General features: G+C 43.5%; 1 protein-coding gene across 2 annotated transcripts in view; it reads left to right on the top strand.

Moving 5' to 3' along the window:
- The window catches only part of ptprn2 (protein tyrosine phosphatase receptor type N2), a 158,002-nt gene that overhangs the window by 54,206 nt on the left and 84,582 nt on the right, over window positions 1-19,214 (top strand). For both annotated transcript variants that reach the window (XM_026179795.1, XM_026179794.1), the window contains exon 10: window positions 27-106. In XM_026179795.1, the coding sequence (XP_026035580.1) occupies window positions 27-106 (80 nt within the window). The remainder of the gene's footprint in view (window positions 1-26; window positions 107-19,214) is intronic.

Below are 19,214 nucleotides of genomic sequence, written 5' to 3'. Positions count from 1 at the left end.
GTTTCTCCTTTGCTGTTTATCTGCAGCGTCCTTGGCCCTGCCTTGACGTTCAGAGTCGGTCCGAACCCCAAGAACGTCACCACTGCAGATCTAGTTCAAGTTGCAGGTAAGAGCAGCGGTCCGTATTTCCTCACATGTCGCCCTCACGCAATCGTCCCATTGACAACCTTCACTGCGATTCATCTAATTTTTACCAGCCGGACCACTCTGTGACAGTCTGGGCTCCAGTAAATGAGAGCACAGATTAGTTTCTCCCGATACAGTAGATAGGCTGGTGTTCATCTTGTTCGGACAAACCCCCGTCCCTAAGAAGATTATCAACACCGGGCGATGACAGATGACCATCAGTTACAGAGATGATGAGCTCAGCGTGCACACCTGCTATTTCTGCAAACACACACACACACACACACACACATATATAGTACACAGCACAGTTTATTTGGTGGCAGGTTGAAACAGGTTTGCAACGGCCAATCAGACGGAGTGTACACTTGTGTGTGAGTGTGCCTGCATGTATGCACTTGTTTGATGTAGACTGATGGAGAGCTGTCACCCACAGAAAGGAGGTTGTCAGTATGCGCTGCCTCCACTCTCCTGTTCGATGTCTGCACTCCGATTAGCCCGGCGTTGGTGTTAGTGCGTGCAGCAAGTGCGCCTATGTGTTGGATGTGTGTCGATGTCCTTGCTTTGGTCGGAAATGACTTTGAGAAGCACAGCAATACTCCCAACAGTCAATATCATCCAATATCACCCCACTGGAATCAACATGGTGGTGTTGTTATTGGCAGAAATGTGTTGCTGCTCCAGTTTTTCTGCGCGGCGACATTTTTTTGGCACCAACTCGTTTCCCATTAGGGAAGCGCTGGATGATGGCTGATGATACAGACTTACCGCAAGAAAGCCTGAGCTGGGGGCTGAGCTTCGGTTCAGCGGGTTTAAGGGTGCGTTTTCGCACGCGCGTGTGTTTGCCGGATTACGGTGTGTGTCTATCTTTATCCCGCGCCGTCATCCCACTTTTGCAGTGTTTGTTTAACAAAACAATCAACTGAACAAATATCGCGGGCGTTGTATGCACGAGGTATTATTTTTAAACTGTATCGTTTTGGGTTTTTTTTATTCTGTGTTAACGTTTTGTTTTTCTTCTTCATCTCCTCCCTCCCCTCCTCGCTTGTGTGACTGACTTTGATGAGGTAGCGTGTGGCGAGAGCTAATGACAGGCATGAGCAGGGCTGAAATGTCAGACCAAATGTTAAGTCAACATGATCATGAGCCTGACCCATGTTGATGAATTATGAATACAGCCCACCTGAATAGCAATTTGTAAAAGTGAACAGACGGAGCTTATCAAGCTACTTCCCCTTGGATGCATTGTTCTTTTATCCCAGTAGACCGAAGAGTTTCAGCTCGGAAATGTATAAAAAGTATAGAAATAGCACTTAGAGATAGCTGACTGGTTGGATCCTCTCTCCGTGTGTCCCCCCGGTGACCTTAGATTAAATCCTACCAGAGCTTTATTCCCTGCGCCCCCTCCTACCTTGTTGCCCACCCTCTGTTTCCACCACAGTGTGAAGTGGAGTGGACTTCCCACTCGCCTCCCGATATTAAAAGCAATCTGAAGTGCATGCACAAACTGTCGCTTTGTAGCTGTTTCCCAGCTCCAAATGAGCATGCGTGACACCGAATTCAATGCAGTGCAGCAAAGGCGTGGTGATTTCAAAGCGGTTACCAGGTTGTGGAGCAACAGCATGGTTAAAGTGCAGTCTAAAAATCAAACTGACACCCACATGCAGTGGCCACCTGGGTAATCCTGGCTGACCTTTGCCTTATGTGTGACTGTGCATAAATGACGTGGCCTCCTAATGAACTCATCGAAACACCTGCTGTACTCTGTGCCCAACCTGCCGCTGAGAGCCTCCACATCCAGCCTGATGGCAGTCGTGAAACTACAAAACCCAAGAACGATGGTGAGAATGTAACAAAATCATCTTTCTTTGAAGCAGATCAATAACCATTAAACAGGTCTAATTAGTCATTTGCCACCAACATGAGAGAAAACAGAGATGCCCGTAAAGACAAGTCAATTTTCCTCAATAAATTTGCTGCAAGCGATGATTGCAGGAGACTCTTTCAAATGCACCAGTAACAAGAAGATTTTCACTTTAAAATGATAGAAAAAGAAGCAAATCTTTACAACTGAGGAGCGAATAAACATAAATGTTCAGGATCGCTCTCGGTAAATGACTTCAGTGGCAATCAGAATCGTTTTTATTCAATTTCACTGTTGACTAAATGACGGCTTTCATGCACTGCTTTTGATATTTTGCATGAAGAGAAGCTGTTGCCATCTAATTTTCCCGTCGACTAACATCTGACGGTTTTAGCACTACTTGTGTTGTAGACTGGTTTTGAGGGCTTCCACTAACAATTACTATATTTCCATTATTGATTATTCGGTATAGAGTTTGGTCCCAAAAGGAAGAAGTTAAAATGTGACTCACATGCTCCGAGAGTGGAGAGCAATAAAGAAATTAGAGTAATGAAACAAACTGAAAAAGATGCAAATACTCATATTTCAGGCGCTTGAATAAGCGTTGAGAGTGTTTGCTTTGAAAATGACTTGCGATTAATCTTCCTGTGGACTAAAATATTGTTTTAATGCTGTTCAGAAAAATGTTTGCTTACTGTCGGAGCTGCAACAAGTTATCATTTTCACTGTCAATAAATCTTTTCCTTATTATTTTAGATTAACAAGTAAATTGTTCACTGTCCTGTGTGGCTAAATAAAAATGGTAAAACGACTCCAATTTAGCAAGTTCTCAGTCAGGTTTGTTATACGTTAAACCGAGTACCTTTACTGTACTCGGCAGTGTCTGAAAGAGGTTAATATGGCTCTGCTACATTCTGCTGTCCATCTATCTGCCCATCAGTTCTATTTGATGTGTTCAATGCTCCATTGAAAAGAATAGACAAAGAGACTCGGTTGAAAGGCATGGACAGTATAGAGGAGATTTGATAACTCATTGAAAAGCATCTTTTAGGCAGCAGGTTCTTAGCGGCTGTGTGGTGAAAGGCCTGCTGGGAGGTCTGACTGTATTAGTGGAGGTAGAGGCTCTTGTGTTCTGCTCAACTGGAAAACCGCAGGACAAAGGCCCGCACTGCCTAATCCCTGCTCGGCTGCAAAACAAAAGAGAAAGCTGCTGCTTTATCAAAACTACAAGGCATTCTGTGTGTCCGTGTTAGCATGTGCGTGTGGACGTGTGCGTGTTGGTGTGTGTGATTTTGTTCTTTTTTTCTCTCTCTCTCTTTTTTTTGCAGCTGTGTTCATACTGTGCCAAGAAAATGATTTATTCAATATTTGATGAAGTGGCAGCCAAGCTGTTAAAACCAGTGTTGAGATGTGTTGTTTAGAACTCCACTTTCTTTCTCTTTTTTGCCTTCTTGTTTCCTCTCAGTGATTTCTAAACATGTAAATCACCTTCAGTCAGTGGGAAATAGATCTGTCAGAACTGCTTCTGCTCACCGAAAAGCGACGTTTTGTAGCTGGTGATGGATTTGATCCACTTACATGTTTGCGCTCTTCACGGTGAGGAGGTGGATTTATGTGTAGGAAGGGTGTTTTATAAAGCTTCTATAATTATGACTTATTTTATATATTTTTTTAAATTGATAAAGATGAGATACGATGCATTTTTGCAACACAGTTATCATACCTACATGTTAAAGTATTTTATTGATTAGCTGGGAGGAAAACTAATGCTGGATGACACGGCAACTGTCTGCCTGCGGGGATCGAGGATGTCCAGGCCAAACACCGGGGTGTGTGACTGTGTGTTGAGAGGGGCTGTAGGTGGTGGGTGGGGAGCAGGGTGAGGACACTCCTATTGTCTTGGCTGTCACGGTTGGGCGACCCCGGAGCCCCTCGGAGGCCTCAAAGGCCCCAGAGGCCAGGCCGAAGCAATGAGTCCACAGGCCCCCAGGCCGTGAGAACCCCAGCCTTGGTCAATGAGCACTGAGAGTCTGGGGACCCCGGGAGCAACTTGCTGGGCCATCTGGAGCAGAGAGCAGAGACCCTGACACACGGCTGTCACCCGAGGCAGACACGCAGAGATGTGGACATAGACAAAGTCTGCCCCCGTGTTTCTGCCTCCGCTTCTGTCTATCTGACACACACACTCTTTCACTCACATGTAAGTGACAGCAGAATGGAGATTGCTGAGTCAAAGGGAAGATGATGGTGAGAAAACTCCTGAGGATTTTACCAGGAGGAAAACTGAATTGCTATGCACCTAAAAATCCTTCCCAAAATAAAGTGCTTGCCCCTTGATGGGGCAGAAAAGTTGAAAAACAGTAAGTAGACTTGCTTTTTTAATATGAAGACAGGTTCTAAGCAGACTATTGTCATGTATGCTGGTATGATAAACCATTAAACCGCCAACATTATGATCAGTCTTCCCAATGAAAGGCCAGCGGTCTCTGTTTTTGGTCTCTACCATCTCCTGAGGAAAACATCAGAACTCTTCAGGGGCCTAATTCTCAACTTTGTTCACAAGCAAAAAACTGCCAGGGGCGAGCAGATAGTATACAGTTGTTTTAAGTTGCTATTTTTTACTGAATACAGCTGCCTTCTGCAGATGAAAACGATTCTCTAGGAGCCCAACAGCTAAAGAAAGAGTGCAATCTCACTGTGAAGAGCCATAAAAAACCAGGAAGAGCTGCAGATTCAGCTCATAATTCCCCCGTAGGCGACTTTATGAGCGGCCCCTTCTATATTTTCATAAATGGTTATTCGTAAAAAAAAAAAAAGGCATCAGATGTTTTCTGTGTGGAGCAGAAAACATTCAGATTAATACGTGAAACAAATAGAATGTGGCATAATTTCATCACTGTTTTCCACTGTTTGAGATTCGCCTGATGTGTTTTCAGTTATGCCATCTCACTGCGCTTCCTTCTTCTGCAAGACTTTAATGACATCCTATTGGAAAAAAGGCGCCCAGCTGTTTATCCTGTATGCACCCAACTCTATTTTTCACCAAAAAAAGGCTAAAGAGCAGCGACGTACACTAGTTTGGATTCTTATTTTTCACTTTTCTGTCTTCATTTGGATGGAAATCTGAGCCATTTACCTTAAAAGAAAGAGATTTTTACACGATATGAAATGAACCACACTGACTGGTGTTTTTTCTAAAACCATAAGAGAGCCAGCCTAAATTTAACCGGGTTCCTTTTCCATCTCACTCCACTTGTCTGTCTTCCTGTCTGATTCTGTCTGTCTTTTCTCTTTCCTTTTTTTCTTCTCTCCGCTCTGCTTGCAGGCACACACACACAAACACACACTCTTCTGCACACACACACCCTTGCAGACAACTCTGAAGTGAAAACATAGTAGCTGTGGCTGCATAATAGTGCTAGCTACCGTTCGAGTGGTGAGTGGTAGTCTTTTCCAGCTGAGCAGATTAGCATAGATCTCCCACGCAGACAGAGTTGACCTTCACTCTGGCAAACACTTGTCAAAATGCCAGCGATAATTACCTGCTCTCTTCGCAAACAGCACAATGGTTTATCCACCTGCATCTCAGGCGTGCAGGACGGCTCCGTAGTGCTACAGCCGCCTGGTTTTTTTTGGTGTTTTTTTTCGGTCACACGCCGCCAGCAAAGGTAACATAAGCCGCAGGGATTCCAGAGCGACACGTTTGTGTATCTGGTTTCTGCTTGATATTGTAATATTTACCATTCAGAAGTCAGCAAGCCGCCAGAGGCTAAAGAAATAAGTGTGAATTTAATTTTCCGAACGTTTCCTCCACTTTGGTGTGCTCATGTCCAGGCACATACAGCTGGAATGAAATTAGTTTTGTCAGCATGGGTTTCCACTATCAAGAAACACGTCAAGAAAAGCTGTCTTTTTTTTTTTTTTGCTTGGTAGAATCCATGTCGGATGCCTGATTGTCTGTGTGTTCATGCCTTAACATCTGTATCAATGAGCGTAGAGGTCAGAAAACAACCCGATCCCTCTCTTCCCCCACCCACCCTACCCCTTCTTCCCTCTTTCCCTCCCTCCTTCCTTCCCTCCCTCCCTGGGCGCTCTCTTCTCTCCTCCTCATCACTGGCTGCCCTCTCTGGTTGAGTGCTTGAATGTGCTCAGTTCGGTGATCAAAGTCTTCCTCAGTCTCTTCTCCTGCATTGCCCCTGGCTCTGTGCATGCGTGTGTGAGAAAATGTGTGTGTCATTCAGCTACGAGCCCAGCACTCAGTCATCTAAACCGTCACTCTCACTATCTGCTTTCAGTCTCAGTAGTACCTTTCCAGGCTCCCTTGCATCATCTCCCTGTCTGCTAGAGGGCACACACACACACACATGCGCCTGTACAAACATAAATCCACAGTGATGCTCATTCGATATGACATATCTCACTTTTCTGTCTTAACGTTTATGCATTGTTGATCTCAGAAACGGCCGCTGTCTGTTACACTAGGTAAACCGAAATTTATTCACTCCACACAGCGCTCGTGTGCGCGCGCGCGCCTGTGTGCCTGCTAGCTGCAGGGCACTAGATAACCAGAGTTGTGTTACTCACTGTAAGCTGCTAAATATTTTCGCTTTATTTTAGTGGAAACTTTCTTTCTCTACGAGGGTATTATATGTCTTTTTAATTCCAAGGTCATGACGCCTCTTCCTCTTTTTTTTTTCTTTTCCTGCCGCCTCAACTGCCTCCAGTAAAAAAAAAAAAAAAAAAAAAAAGCACTCAAATTGTCAAAGACAGCTATTACAAATGCTTTATCAGAGCATTTTGGTGTCTATAAATCGGTTTGAAACATCTAGTTTTTATCCACGTCCCTGGCCCAAAGAGCGAGCTTTCATCATCGCTGACTTTTGTGTTCATCTCATACAAAAAAAGGTGTCAGGTACAACATTTGCTACTGCGTTGAAGAGCCGAGAGTGTTCCAGCCCACGAATCGGGCTGAGTCTTACACTTGTCTTTATCCTGTATATCCTTGCCAGTCGTTCGCCTGTTCTTTCTCCATGCTCTCCTCCTCTTACTTATTCTTCTCTCCTTTGCATTATCCCTGCACCTTTAGCGTAAGGTCAGGGCTGCGCTGCTCCCGTAAACACATTTACTGTGTCAACATTGCTGTTGCGAAGCAGCTGAAGACAGTAACAGGTGCCTGTCAACAGCCGGCCTGATCTCCAGTGCATTAAAGGATCTTTGCTGTAGACGAGGATTAGTGTCGCCTGGCATTGTTTGTTTGCTAATTCCATCTCCAAGGTATTTGTGGTAAATAGGCATGAATAATTGAAAGCGATTTCTAGTGGACCAAACGAAGCTATCAGCGAATGGAGGGAGATTAATGAGTAGGGGGTGAAACGCAACGCAAATTGGAACGACGGAGCAACCTTTCTCAGACACCCGCAGAGACCCTGAGTTCGTAAACAAAAATTGAATATGCATTGTTTCGGTGGTGGGAAGCAAAGCTTTGAATCGGGAAACGGACATGGATCAAGAAGGATGTACAGCGATACGTTTGAATGTGAAGTGTGTCAGGGCATGACGCTGAGGCATTAAGGTGCCGCCTCTCTGCAAATCATCAGCTTTTAGCATTTTTAGACTGAATCGACGTATCTTCTGTCTTAACGTATAGTATAAATGGATAACAATCTCATGGATCTAAACCCTTTAATTTGTATTTGGAGAAAAAATATCCGTCCACATAAATCTATTTAAACCAGACAAAAACAGATTTTGTCTTCCTGCTTTTTAGTCTTTTAAATGCTCTGATGCAGCAATATAAGCTGCTTCATATGTGACGAAAGAAGAGAAATTGGTTGCTTTAGTCTCTTTGGTAGTGAAAAAAGTGAACATGGTTGCACTGGTTCCCAAAACATCTGATGTGGTGTGCACAAAGCATCGACACACACCCGCCAAATTGGATGAGGTGCCACTGGAAGATGGATGGAGAGCTGGAGAGTAACTAACCGAAAGGAGCTACTTGAGCTGGTTCATACAATACCATCTGGGAGGAGACCCTGGAAAGAGGGACATCAGGGCTTCTCAGCTTGCACTGCTTCCCGTGAGACCTGGACTTGAACAAGAGGCATGAAATACATAGACTTAAGGGTAATCTAGATGTGTAACGAGTGTATAACTTTATATAACCAGGATTTTCAGCCAGTTTTCTAAGCAGGATATAGCATTGACTTTATTGCTCTGCATCTTTCCACTTCTAGTACCTTCTTTTGTCATCATTGCAGAGAACAGTGGTCAACATAAGGAAATATGAAATATGAGGCAGACCTTAATTAGTCAGAAAAGCGTTCCTGATTCTTCACATGAAAAAATAGTTAAAACCCACTGCTCTTTCAGGACAATCACAGCATAACGTGGGTGTAAATGTCAGGTTGTCGTTTTTTGGGGAAAGTTACAGGAATGGTTGGAAGCAGCCTCAAAATCCAACATGATTAACGGTGTGTGCGAAGCTGGGGGTGGGGCAACTTTCCAAAGTAAGACTGAATGTCCCTTTAAGGACAGTGAACATAGTCAGCCTTGCAGAACTTCTGCCACATCTGTGTTTTGCTCCAGCTTCATGTTCATTTAAACGGATTTGCCGATATCAAACCGTCTCATCTTGATTAATAGGAAGCTTACCGTGTTGCAAAATATATTATTAATGCCAAATATGATTCTGGAGATAATAATCCGCCACTTTGTTTCTCTGGAGATTTGCAGTCACATCAGGTGTGCAGACACGACTAATGAATATGGCGTTTTATTTGTGTATTAGCTTGTTCCAGTTTGCAGGTTGTTGCTATTAAGTGACACCAAATTTTATAATTGATCTCATTTGGATTTCAGCCAGAGTTGATGATGCAATTTTTTTATTTAACCAAGTACTTTTCCGTGATCTAATTTCCAGCTGAGCCACACAGGACGGCTGGCAACAGCACATTTTCTCACACATGGTGGTGAGCATAATAACAGAATGGCTCACTAGCTTCATGTTTTATGAACTGACAAAATGGCTTGTTTTGCCACAAAGTCGTAAAGACGATTAGTCGTCGCAGTCTTCTGTCTAAACAGATTGTGCCAAAGTGAAAGGGACGTAATTGTCAGTGCAGTATCTTTTCCATCAGTGTTGTTCACAAACGCCAGAAAAATACCAACTAAACCCAGCAGAGATGTAGAGTTTTCCCACTACTCTATATACACAGGCAGTCTGGCCATATAGATGGTGGGTACATGTTTGGTGCTGTGGGTTTAAGCACCATGTTGAGCAGAAAATCCAGCCTCCTCTTCAGTCCTGCCATCAGCAACACTTTTATTCTCCCTTTGGTTCATCTCGACCTCTCCACCCCCATCTCTATATTCCCTCATCCCTTCATCTTCCATGTCTGCCCGCAGTAAATGCTACTCCACGAGAGAGTCCGTGTGCCGACGGCCCTAATGTCAAGATCAGCGGGTACTCGTGTATTGTGTTTGTTGTACGCACAGCAGTCGGTATACTCGATGGATGCCACTTTATGAAGCAGCAGACACAAACAGCTACGGAAATGAGCTTCTTTCCAGCTCCTGCTATGAACCATAATTAAATCAAAGTATTTTAGTTTTTTAATCACTCCCATCATGCAGTTGTGAATGTTTTACTGAGAGAAAAGTTTAGTTGTAGCATTTACATTATGTTTTTATTTTATTTATTTGTGGGGGTGGGGGGATTCCTTTTAAGGCACAAGGGCAAATCTCACCACCTGCAGTTCAGAGCTTGTGTTTGTGAGAGGCAGCCAATCAAAGGAAAGTTAGCTTATGCTACAGTCACACAGGGAAAACAGTGGCTGGAGTCTGTGACACAGCCCAATTGGTGCAACCATGTGCGATGAACTTGTGACCTTTGAAGATGAGGACGCTTGCAACCACTTTCAGTCAGTTGCCATCTTCATAGCAACTTTAGTGCATCAAGACGGTGATAAAACAGCAATAAGACATAGTTTGTGGTTGAAAATTTTCCTTAGGGATTAATAAAGTATTCTTATTCTGATTCTGATGAATGGGGTCAAGTTGGCAATTACATTCAATCCGTTTGAGATAATACAGCGATTAACTGTGATAAAGCAGCAAAAACTGCAACTCTGTTGTTGTCTGCATACACAGAAATTCAATTAAATATTTACTTCAAAATCCCGCTAGAACTAAAATTCAAATTCAGATTTAAATGCTACATGAAATAGGCAGGGGTCGACCTTGCTTTTATATAGGCGTGTAACCAGAATACAACCAGTTGGCAACTATTTAAGTTGAGTCTCTTATTGCAAAGAGATGTTTCACAGACAAATTGTGCTCATCAGTGCAGACTGACTCAGGTTGATTGCAATGTCTTGGCAGTCTGTCTGCATTTGTAAATTAGATGGCAATTATTTGCAAACCTTAAGCAATCTGTCTGAGAGTGATTTCAGTCAGTATGAGTCAGACCGCAAATTGTGAGGTGGTAAGTTGCCTCTCAACAGGTGAACAGATGTAATCGCCTTGTGTTTGAAGGTGGTCCTTCAAACACTCTCAACCTCTGGTCATCGCTCCTGCTTTCAGTCGGTGTCTGACAACAAATAAAATTCAATGCAATTGCTGGCCAACCACCCATTTTTCCTACTTACAGAGAGAAGGTCACCTTATTCGTCCCCTAGTGTGACTGAACAATTAAAGGAGAAGAATTCAAACAGCTTGTTTCAGACAGTGAATAAACTGAGGCCCGGCAATAAGGTCCAGCATAAAATAAATAATCTGCAAATTAAGCAAAACAAGTAAAAAATATGAACAATCAGTCTGGTTTAAGTAAACTGGATTTAAACTCGGTCGTTCAGCAAATTTAAAAAGCAACCTTTTCTTCTATATCAACAAAATAAAGAAGCTAAAGAATATTTTACAAATGATGTTTTTACTCTTTGTAACTGTTAAGTGGTTTCTGCTTCTTCAGGAAATTTCCAGAAGTGTTTGATGTATGCTGCCATCCCGTGCTTTAAAAAACTTCTCATCATCATCAGACTTATTTGTAATATCCAAAAATTAAAATAACAAAAATTGGTTCATTCAGCGGCTTTACATGTCATGCTGCTAATAGACTAATAATTTCTATCAATAGACTATGTATATCGCAATAAGAACGTTACCTTCTTCCTTTCTTTACTTGTTTCCTTCCTGCTTCTGCTCTGTCTAAAGATGGCGAGCCTTAAAAAAGGTAAACATGACTAAGCTGACTAAAGAGACGAACAGGCACAAATCAAAATCTACTAAAGAGGTAATTGGTATTGATTATTTTGTGCTACTCATCTCCAAATAAGCAATGCTTTGTTTAGAAAATAATGGGAAAAAGATCATTTACATTTTTACTGTCATTCATTTTGACTGATTTCACCGTGCTTGCTTTTCACCCTCACTCCGTGTCCCCTAAATAAGCTCTACAAGATTCAAAACTGCGTCAAGGGTGAGTTGCAAAAATGTTGAATTTGAGTATACTGAAGCAACATAAATCGTCACTGTTGGATGTGGCTGTTAATGGACTAACCAGAAGGTACGTGTGTATCAAAGAGGCGGCAAATGACACTTAAAGTGCTCGAAACTACAAAGAGACGGTACAAAACAAAGGGAGATGGCCATACGTATGCTGTACAATGTCGCCTTTCCAGGTGTGTGTTCACCTGTGTTTGTGCGCGCTTGTCTCTTTCGGCCTATACAGTATATCACTGTCTGAGCTCATGAGCATGTGTTTGTATGTGTGTGTGTGTGTGTGTGTGTGTGTGTGTGTGTGTGTGTGTGTGTGTGTGTGTGTGTGTGTGTTTTCTCCCTTAATGGTACATCCGCTCTAAATTGGCCCCTGAATGCAGTGTGCTCTGCCTGTGGTTTTGTGAGCTACAAGTGTAGAGAAACAAAGAGAGCCAGGGAGCTTCAAAGCGGGTGGGTGACATTTCGGGCTTTCCATCTTCAAAGCACTATTTGCTTTTGTAGTTCCTCTTTGAGTATAATTTTTTTTTTCTAAAGGATTACAGCTGTCTGAAAACATAGAGTAGTATTTGAGGGCCATTTCATAACATTTTCAATAGAGGGTGCACAATGAGCTGTCTGTTTTTGTATTATTATTTTTTTTAAATGTGTCTGTGCCACTATTATTTGCTATTATGCATAATTTAAAGCAACTTTTTATGCAGCATATACTATATCACTGTGTCAGTCCTTATTGGCAGCTATTGGCAGTGAATTGATCATTGACCCATTGAGCTCCCTTGGTGAGTGTCTCCAGATGGGGGAGACATGAAATCCACCCTGTCCCCTCATTTTCATTCACCTCTCTTTCTCTTCTCTCTTTCTTCCACCCACCTCATCCAAGTGCCTCTCTATAATTCATGTCCAGGTGCAGCACCAGCTTTCTTTGGCAGGGGGCTTGAAAGGGAAAAAAAAGACAGATGTTCAATTTTCACTTCCTTTGTGCATCTCTTTATATGTGTTTGTGTGTCCACGGGCCACTTTTGCCCCCTTTTACCTGTAATGCAGATTGCGAGGTCCCTGCAGTTCAGCAGCAGCAGTAATTAAAGCTAGTCACGGGCATGACTAACCATCGGGTGCAGCTTCGTGTTGATGTGCGTGTTTCGGTTTGCATATGGTCAGAGTGAAGTGTTTGTAGTTGCTGTTGAGTGCAGCATTTTAAATAGGAAACAATACAGAAAGCTTTACCCAGGAAAAAAAAAAGAAATCTGCAAATAATGAACCATAATGAAGCATTCTAGTGTTTTCTGGGGATGTTGGTTGCAAAGAGCCAGATATTTCAGTCCTGCAGTCATCATGAGACGCGTGAGAAGCATGAATGCCAAGACCTGCCCACAGCACAGCTGTATTTACATGCAGCTTCTGTACAGCTTGTCATACAAAACACATGAGCCCCCCACTGACAGCAGAGTTGTGGGAGCGACTGAACTCTGCAGGTGGATATCTATATTGCAAAATGACAAGTACTGTGTAGTGAAGATTTTGCGGCTGGAAAGATTCTGGACTTGGGCTAAGATAATGACATAATGCACGGTGATGATAGAAAATCATTTACTTTGGTTCCAATTCTAAAAGCTGAGCGCAATTGATGCTACTTGATGCTAACGCGCCTGATTATTGTGCATACAAGACCTTAGTGCAAGATTAGTGCTCTGGACGGGTTGTCAGTCTATCCCAGAGCTAACACAGAACAAGACAAAACAACCATTCACAACTGCGGCCAATTTAATATCACCAGACCCCAATATGTGGCAGCTGGTTTTAGTGTCATGGATGTATGTGAGAATTATTTACATAATGTTGAACTGCATCAGACTTTATTAACTAATAATTAGTTGCTCATATGCCGTTAAATCCAAAACTAGTAAGGTAAAAAAAAAAAAGTATTCAGTAATGCCAGCACTTCAGAGTGTATCGCACATTCTTCTAATTACATTCAGTGATTATATTTTACGCATGATATGTCATAGGTAAGCTGTAGTTAAGACGAGGCAGCTGAAGCACTTCAGGCTGGGCTTTAATGAAGGACGCACTGGCCTCGAAGTCTGTAGGGTGAAATAAAAGGCAAAGAAGGAATTATTTTATCAATATCAGGTGGAAAATTATTGTGTTAGAGATTCTCAATGTGCCCCCCTGCTAGTCTGAACTGGATAAGAGGTTAAGAAGATTTTTTGTGGAGGGTTTTCTGCATTATTCTAACAGCACTTACACTGGATTTCTATGAATAAATAAGGAGGTGTTGCAGAGGAGATGTTAACATGTCAAGGCTAACTGACAGGGAAACCATTAGCAGAGGTTGTAGTGTTAACAACCTATGTTTTCATACTATCATAAGCTTTACTAGAATCTCTGCCAACAGGAAACTTACCACAGGCTTTCAAGGTGGCTGTGATTTAATCACAGCTTTAAAAGTTTTCACTTGAGTTATCTTAGTTTAGACACACAAATATCCAGCCTTCCTCTTATTGCAAAAATTCTCGAAAGGTTAGTTGTCAAACACCTAACTGTCTATTTGCAGAGGAATGGTCTACTTGAGGAGTTTCAGTCAGTATACAGAGTTCATCATACCACAGAAACAGCACCAGTGAAGGTGACAAATGATCTTCTTATTGCCTGGCTGTGGACTCATCTCTGTGTTTGTCCTGTTAGACCTCAGTCCAGCAGTCATTACAGTTGATCACAATATTTTATTACAGAGATTAAAATACACTGTTGGTATAAAAGGTGTTGCACTCCAAATTCATCCATGCAAATGTCTTTCTCTTCTTCACACATGAAAGTTAGTCGTGGAGTTCCACAGGGTTCTGTGCTGGGACCAACATTAGTTACATTATACATACTTCCCTTGGGCAATATTACTATAAAATCACTGGCAAAATTTTGATTTTTATGCAGATGATACCCAGCTTTAATCAGGCAAAAACTGAAGCTATTATATTTGGTCCTAAAAATCTTAGAAACATGGTGGTGCAGACTAGAGATGGACCGATCCGATATTACGTATCGGTATCGGTCCGATACTGACCTAAATTACTGGATCGGATATCGGAGAAAAATAAAAAATGTAATCCGATCCATTAAATATCACGAAAGCACCTCACAAAACTTGCAACACGCCGTAACTCACCTCAGAACGTTAGCAGTCGGAGCAGTATGCGTCACGTGATAGAGCGGCTGTGGCATGCAGGATGTTGTGGCTCTATGCAGTGTTGCTTCAACTGCTCATGTAGCGTGGGTTGTAGTCACTAATAACTTTAGACCAAGCACAGAGAACTGAGACGAGGCTGTAGTAGAGGTCCGACTCTTTTACTCCATAAGCTCAGAACATAAGACCGTTACAGCTCCACCTACAGGTGGGAGGTAGTAATAGCTGCTGCTAGTTACAGAATACCACATCCCTCTTTTCCGAGATAAAGATAACACTTCCTGACTCAGCTATGCTGTAACATGAACATACCTTTTAAATCGTAGGAACATTAGCAACATTATGTTCTTGTAACATTAAATAAAGTACATCTCGAATTGCTTGTCACTTGAGCAATGTAAATAAACATTAGTGTAGTGTTTCGAAACAGAAGAACACATGATAGATTAGATAAGACATGTCAAAATGAACATATGAAACATTTGTTCTTTTCCAGCACGAAATCTATCTAACTCATCTAGAACAATTCAGATACAGGGAAGAGTGTCATTAGGTTCCGTGATCACTCAGTTTCTGTACCTGGCAGGGCGTATTACTGCTCGGCCACTGCGTGTGTAATATGTGGGAGTGTTGTCCATACTTGCAGGACTAGAGTTTTGTGGGGTGTCACTTGCTGGTGGCTCCCCGGGCTCTTGGGTGTGAACGGATAGTTCATCTGGGTCCATGGGTGTGTCCTTGAACAGACTTGGGTGTATTTTCCTCAGATGTCTCCTGTTCCTCCTGAGCACTTTACCATCTGGTGTTTGCACAGTGTAAGAGCGTGGTTCCTCTCGCTGATGAGCTACAACAGCTGGCTCCCAACCGCGCCTTGTTTGCATGTGCACAGTCTCTCCTGGGGTTAGAACAGGCAATGGTCTTGTGTGTTGATCATAATGGCGTTTCCGTTTTGATTGCAATCCGCGCACTTTGTCGTGAATGTTCTGTGGGGCTGACTGCCTCAACACAGCACTGGTGCATGGCAGGGTGCTGCGGAGAACCCGTCCCATCAACATTTGTGCAGGTGACACACTAAGTCCTGTGACTGGAGTGTTCCTCAAAGACAACAGCACTAGATGTGGGTCTGTTCCAGTCCGTGCGGCTTTCTTAAGTGCATGTTTGACAGTCTTTATGGCTCGCTCCGCCATGCCATTCGAAGAAGGAAAGCCGGGACTGGAGAAAGTTAGCTTTATCTCCCAGGATGCTGCAAACGATCTCATCTCGTGGCTGGCGAATGGAACATGATCGCTCACTATCTCTTTGGGAATTCCGTGTCTTGCGAAGACTGATTTCATCTTCTGAATCACAGAGTGTGCCGTTTTGTCAGGTAAGTTAAGAACTTCTGGATATTTTGATAAATAATCCACTAACAAAAGATATGGATGATCGTTCAGTTCGAAGATGTCTGCTCCGATTTTCATCCATGGCAGCTCTGGAATCTGGTGTGGAATAAGCGGTTCAGCCTGGTTCTTTGGCTGCATTTGCTGGCATTGTTCACACTTTTCAAGCATGGTCTCTATGTCGCGTGACATGCCAGGCCAGTACAGCACTCTTCTTGCTTTGGCTTTTGTGCGCTGCACGCCTTGGTGGGCAAGGTGCAGCTTCTCCAGGATCACACGCCTGAAGCTTTGGGGTATTACGATCTTGTCCCCGATCATAATAATGTCATCGTGGAAACTGATATCGTGTCTCATAGGCCAGTAGCTGTGGAGTGTTTTGTCTAAACTCTTCCTTCTGGGCGGCCATCCGTTGAAGTGTCTTTCGCGCACGGCTTGTAGTACGCTGTCTGCTGCCACTGCTTTTTTCAGGTCACACAGTGTTTTCTCGCTCAATGCTGCTGTGGCCTCCAGAGCATACACAACTCTTTCATCATTTGCGTTTTCACTCACGTTTCTGTCGTCACTGGTAGTTGTGGCACGTGAGAGTGCATCGGCTATGAACATGTCTCTGCCGGGGGTGTACGTGACGGTGAGATCATATCTCTGTAGTTGCAGCAGCATTCCTTGTAGCCTCGCTGGTGCCTTGCATAGCGGTTTGCGCACTATCGCCTCCAGGGGTTTATGATCAGATTGCACTGTCACTGGTCTTCCATAGACATACTGGTGGAATCGTTTAGCGGCAAACACAATGGCTAGCAACTCTTTTTCTATTTGTGCATACCTTTTTTCCGTGTCTGTGAGTGCTCGTGACGCGTAACACACAGGTTGCCCTTCTTGTAATAGGCATGCGCCCAGTCCATCTTTTGAAGAATCGGCCTGCAGTGTTAGTGGTTTCTTGTGGTCATAAAATCTCAACACTGGTGCTTGTGTGAGCGTCGCTTTGAGCTTCTGTAACGCTGCTGTGTGGTGTGGCTGCCACTGCCACACTGTGTCCTTTTTGAGTAGCTGTCTTAAAGGTGCTGTGAGTGATGCTTCATTTTGAATGTACTGTGCCAGAAACTTCGTCATGCCCAGTAAACGCTGAAGGCTTTGTTTGTCTTCTGGAGTGGGCATGTCGACAATAGCATTGATCTTAGAAACATCTGCTTTCTGCCCTGCTGCTGTGATGATATGGCCCATGTATTTCACTGTGTCAACTTTGAACTGAATTTTGTCCTTGTTAAACTTCACGTTAGCTGCTCTTGCCTTCTCCATGACCTTCTGCAGGATTTCATCGTGTTCGTGCTCTGATGTAGCTGCAATTATCATATCATCTGCAATGATAAAGACACCGGGAATGTTGCCAAAAGTCTCACAGTTCTTTTGTTGAAAGACCTCGCTGGCTGATTTGATCCCGAATGGTAGTCGGAGGAAGCGATATCGGCCCCAAGGTGTATTGAAGGTACAAAGCTTTGATGACGGCTCGTCCAGCTTGATCTGCCAGTATCCATCTTTTTCGTCCAGTATGGTGAAGATGGATTTCCCTGCTAGTTTGCTGCGAACGTCCTCATGTGTGGGAATGGAGTAGTGCTGGCGTTTAACTGCTTGGTTCAGATCACAAGGGTCCAAACACACCCTTAATGTTCCGTTCTTCTTCTGTGTGGCGACAAGACTGTTGACCCAATCTGTAGGCTCATTGACAGGTGTTATGACATCTCTGTCTTGTAAGTCCTGTAGCGTCTTCTTCAGCGGTTCCATTATGGAAAGGGGTACATTCCTGCATGCATGAATCACAGGAGTTGCGTTTGGATCAGTGTGTATGTGGTGGACTCCAGGAAACTCACCTAAGCCTGTGAACACATCAGCATACATTTCCACAAGCTCTTCCTTGGTAGAAAGTGGTTTGGCTAGTTTCGTTGCAGTGGATGGTATGGCAAGGGTTTCAATTCGTCTCACCAGATGCAGCTCCTCGCAAGCTTGTCCACCTAGGATCGGTTTATCTGCATGTTCTGATACAAGAAAGTCAAACACAGCCTTGTGCTTCCGTGCTTTACACTCAAGAGACACCACACCATCTGCATGTATGCGGGCTCCACCAAAAGCTATGAGTACAGTCTTTGTGGGCTGTAACCGAGGCATCCCTGGTAACTCGTTGTAAACTGATCTGGGGAGCACATTTGCGTCGGCGCCTGTGTCTAGCTTGAAGGTGACTGATGCGTCTCCGATTGTTACACTCTCATGCCAACTTCCAGTTTTGTGCTTGTCACTGTGCACCATGCCAATGTACAGTGAGTTCTCATCAGTCTCAATGTTATTAATAGCTTTTGTTTTCTTGTCGTTTCTACTTTTCTCTGCGCCCGCTCTGCATACTTTTGAAAAGTGGTTATTTTTCCCACACCTGTGGCATGTTGCACCGTAGGCTGGACACTGTCGGAGCACATGTTTGTTGCCGCATTTATAGCAAGCCGTTTGCTTATCGTTGCTCGGTTTGTTTTTACTGTGTCCGGATTTAATGTATCCTGGTGCTTTCTTTAATGCGTCCACTGACGTGTCTTGGGTTGCAGTTGTTGTCTGCATAGCCTGAATTTGTGACTTGGCAACTTCTGCTGATCTGCATATTTCTATTGCCTTGCGCAGTGTGAGGTCGTTATCACGAAGTAGCCTCTCTTTCAGTCTCGTGTCATTTATGCTGAACACTAGTTTGTCCCTGATCATGTCATCCTCATTGACCCCGAACTCACAACTTTTACTTTTCTGACGGAGTTCTGTGACATATCGGTCCACTGTTACACCTGCTGACATCGGGTATAACCAGAATCTATGACGTTCAAAAACAACGTTCTTTTGTGGAGTACAGTATTCTTTAAACGCTCTCAGAATGTCCTCCATAGCTAGCGCGTCTCCGGCTGGGGTTATAGTGAGTGTGTTATACACTTCAAGCGCTTCTTCGCCGATAGTGTGGAGAAGAATGGCTATTTTAACCTTTTCGTCTTTCTCCTGCGCACCCGTAGCAGTCATATACAGTCCGAATCTTTGTTCCCATCTGCGCCAGGTCTCAGATAAATTGCCTGTGAGCAGTAGCGGTGATGGTGGCTTGAATTGCTCCATGCCGTTAGCAACGGCTACTGTTAGCTAATCTACGGCTAGCTTACTCACG

The sequence above is a fragment of the Astatotilapia calliptera genome, chromosome 9 (assembly GCF_900246225.1).
Source record: "Astatotilapia calliptera chromosome 9, fAstCal1.2, whole genome shotgun sequence".
Taxonomy (NCBI): domain Eukaryota; kingdom Metazoa; phylum Chordata; class Actinopteri; order Cichliformes; family Cichlidae; genus Astatotilapia; species Astatotilapia calliptera.
Note: the sequence above shows the minus strand (reverse complement) of the source record. Positions and strands in the feature narration are given on the sequence as shown.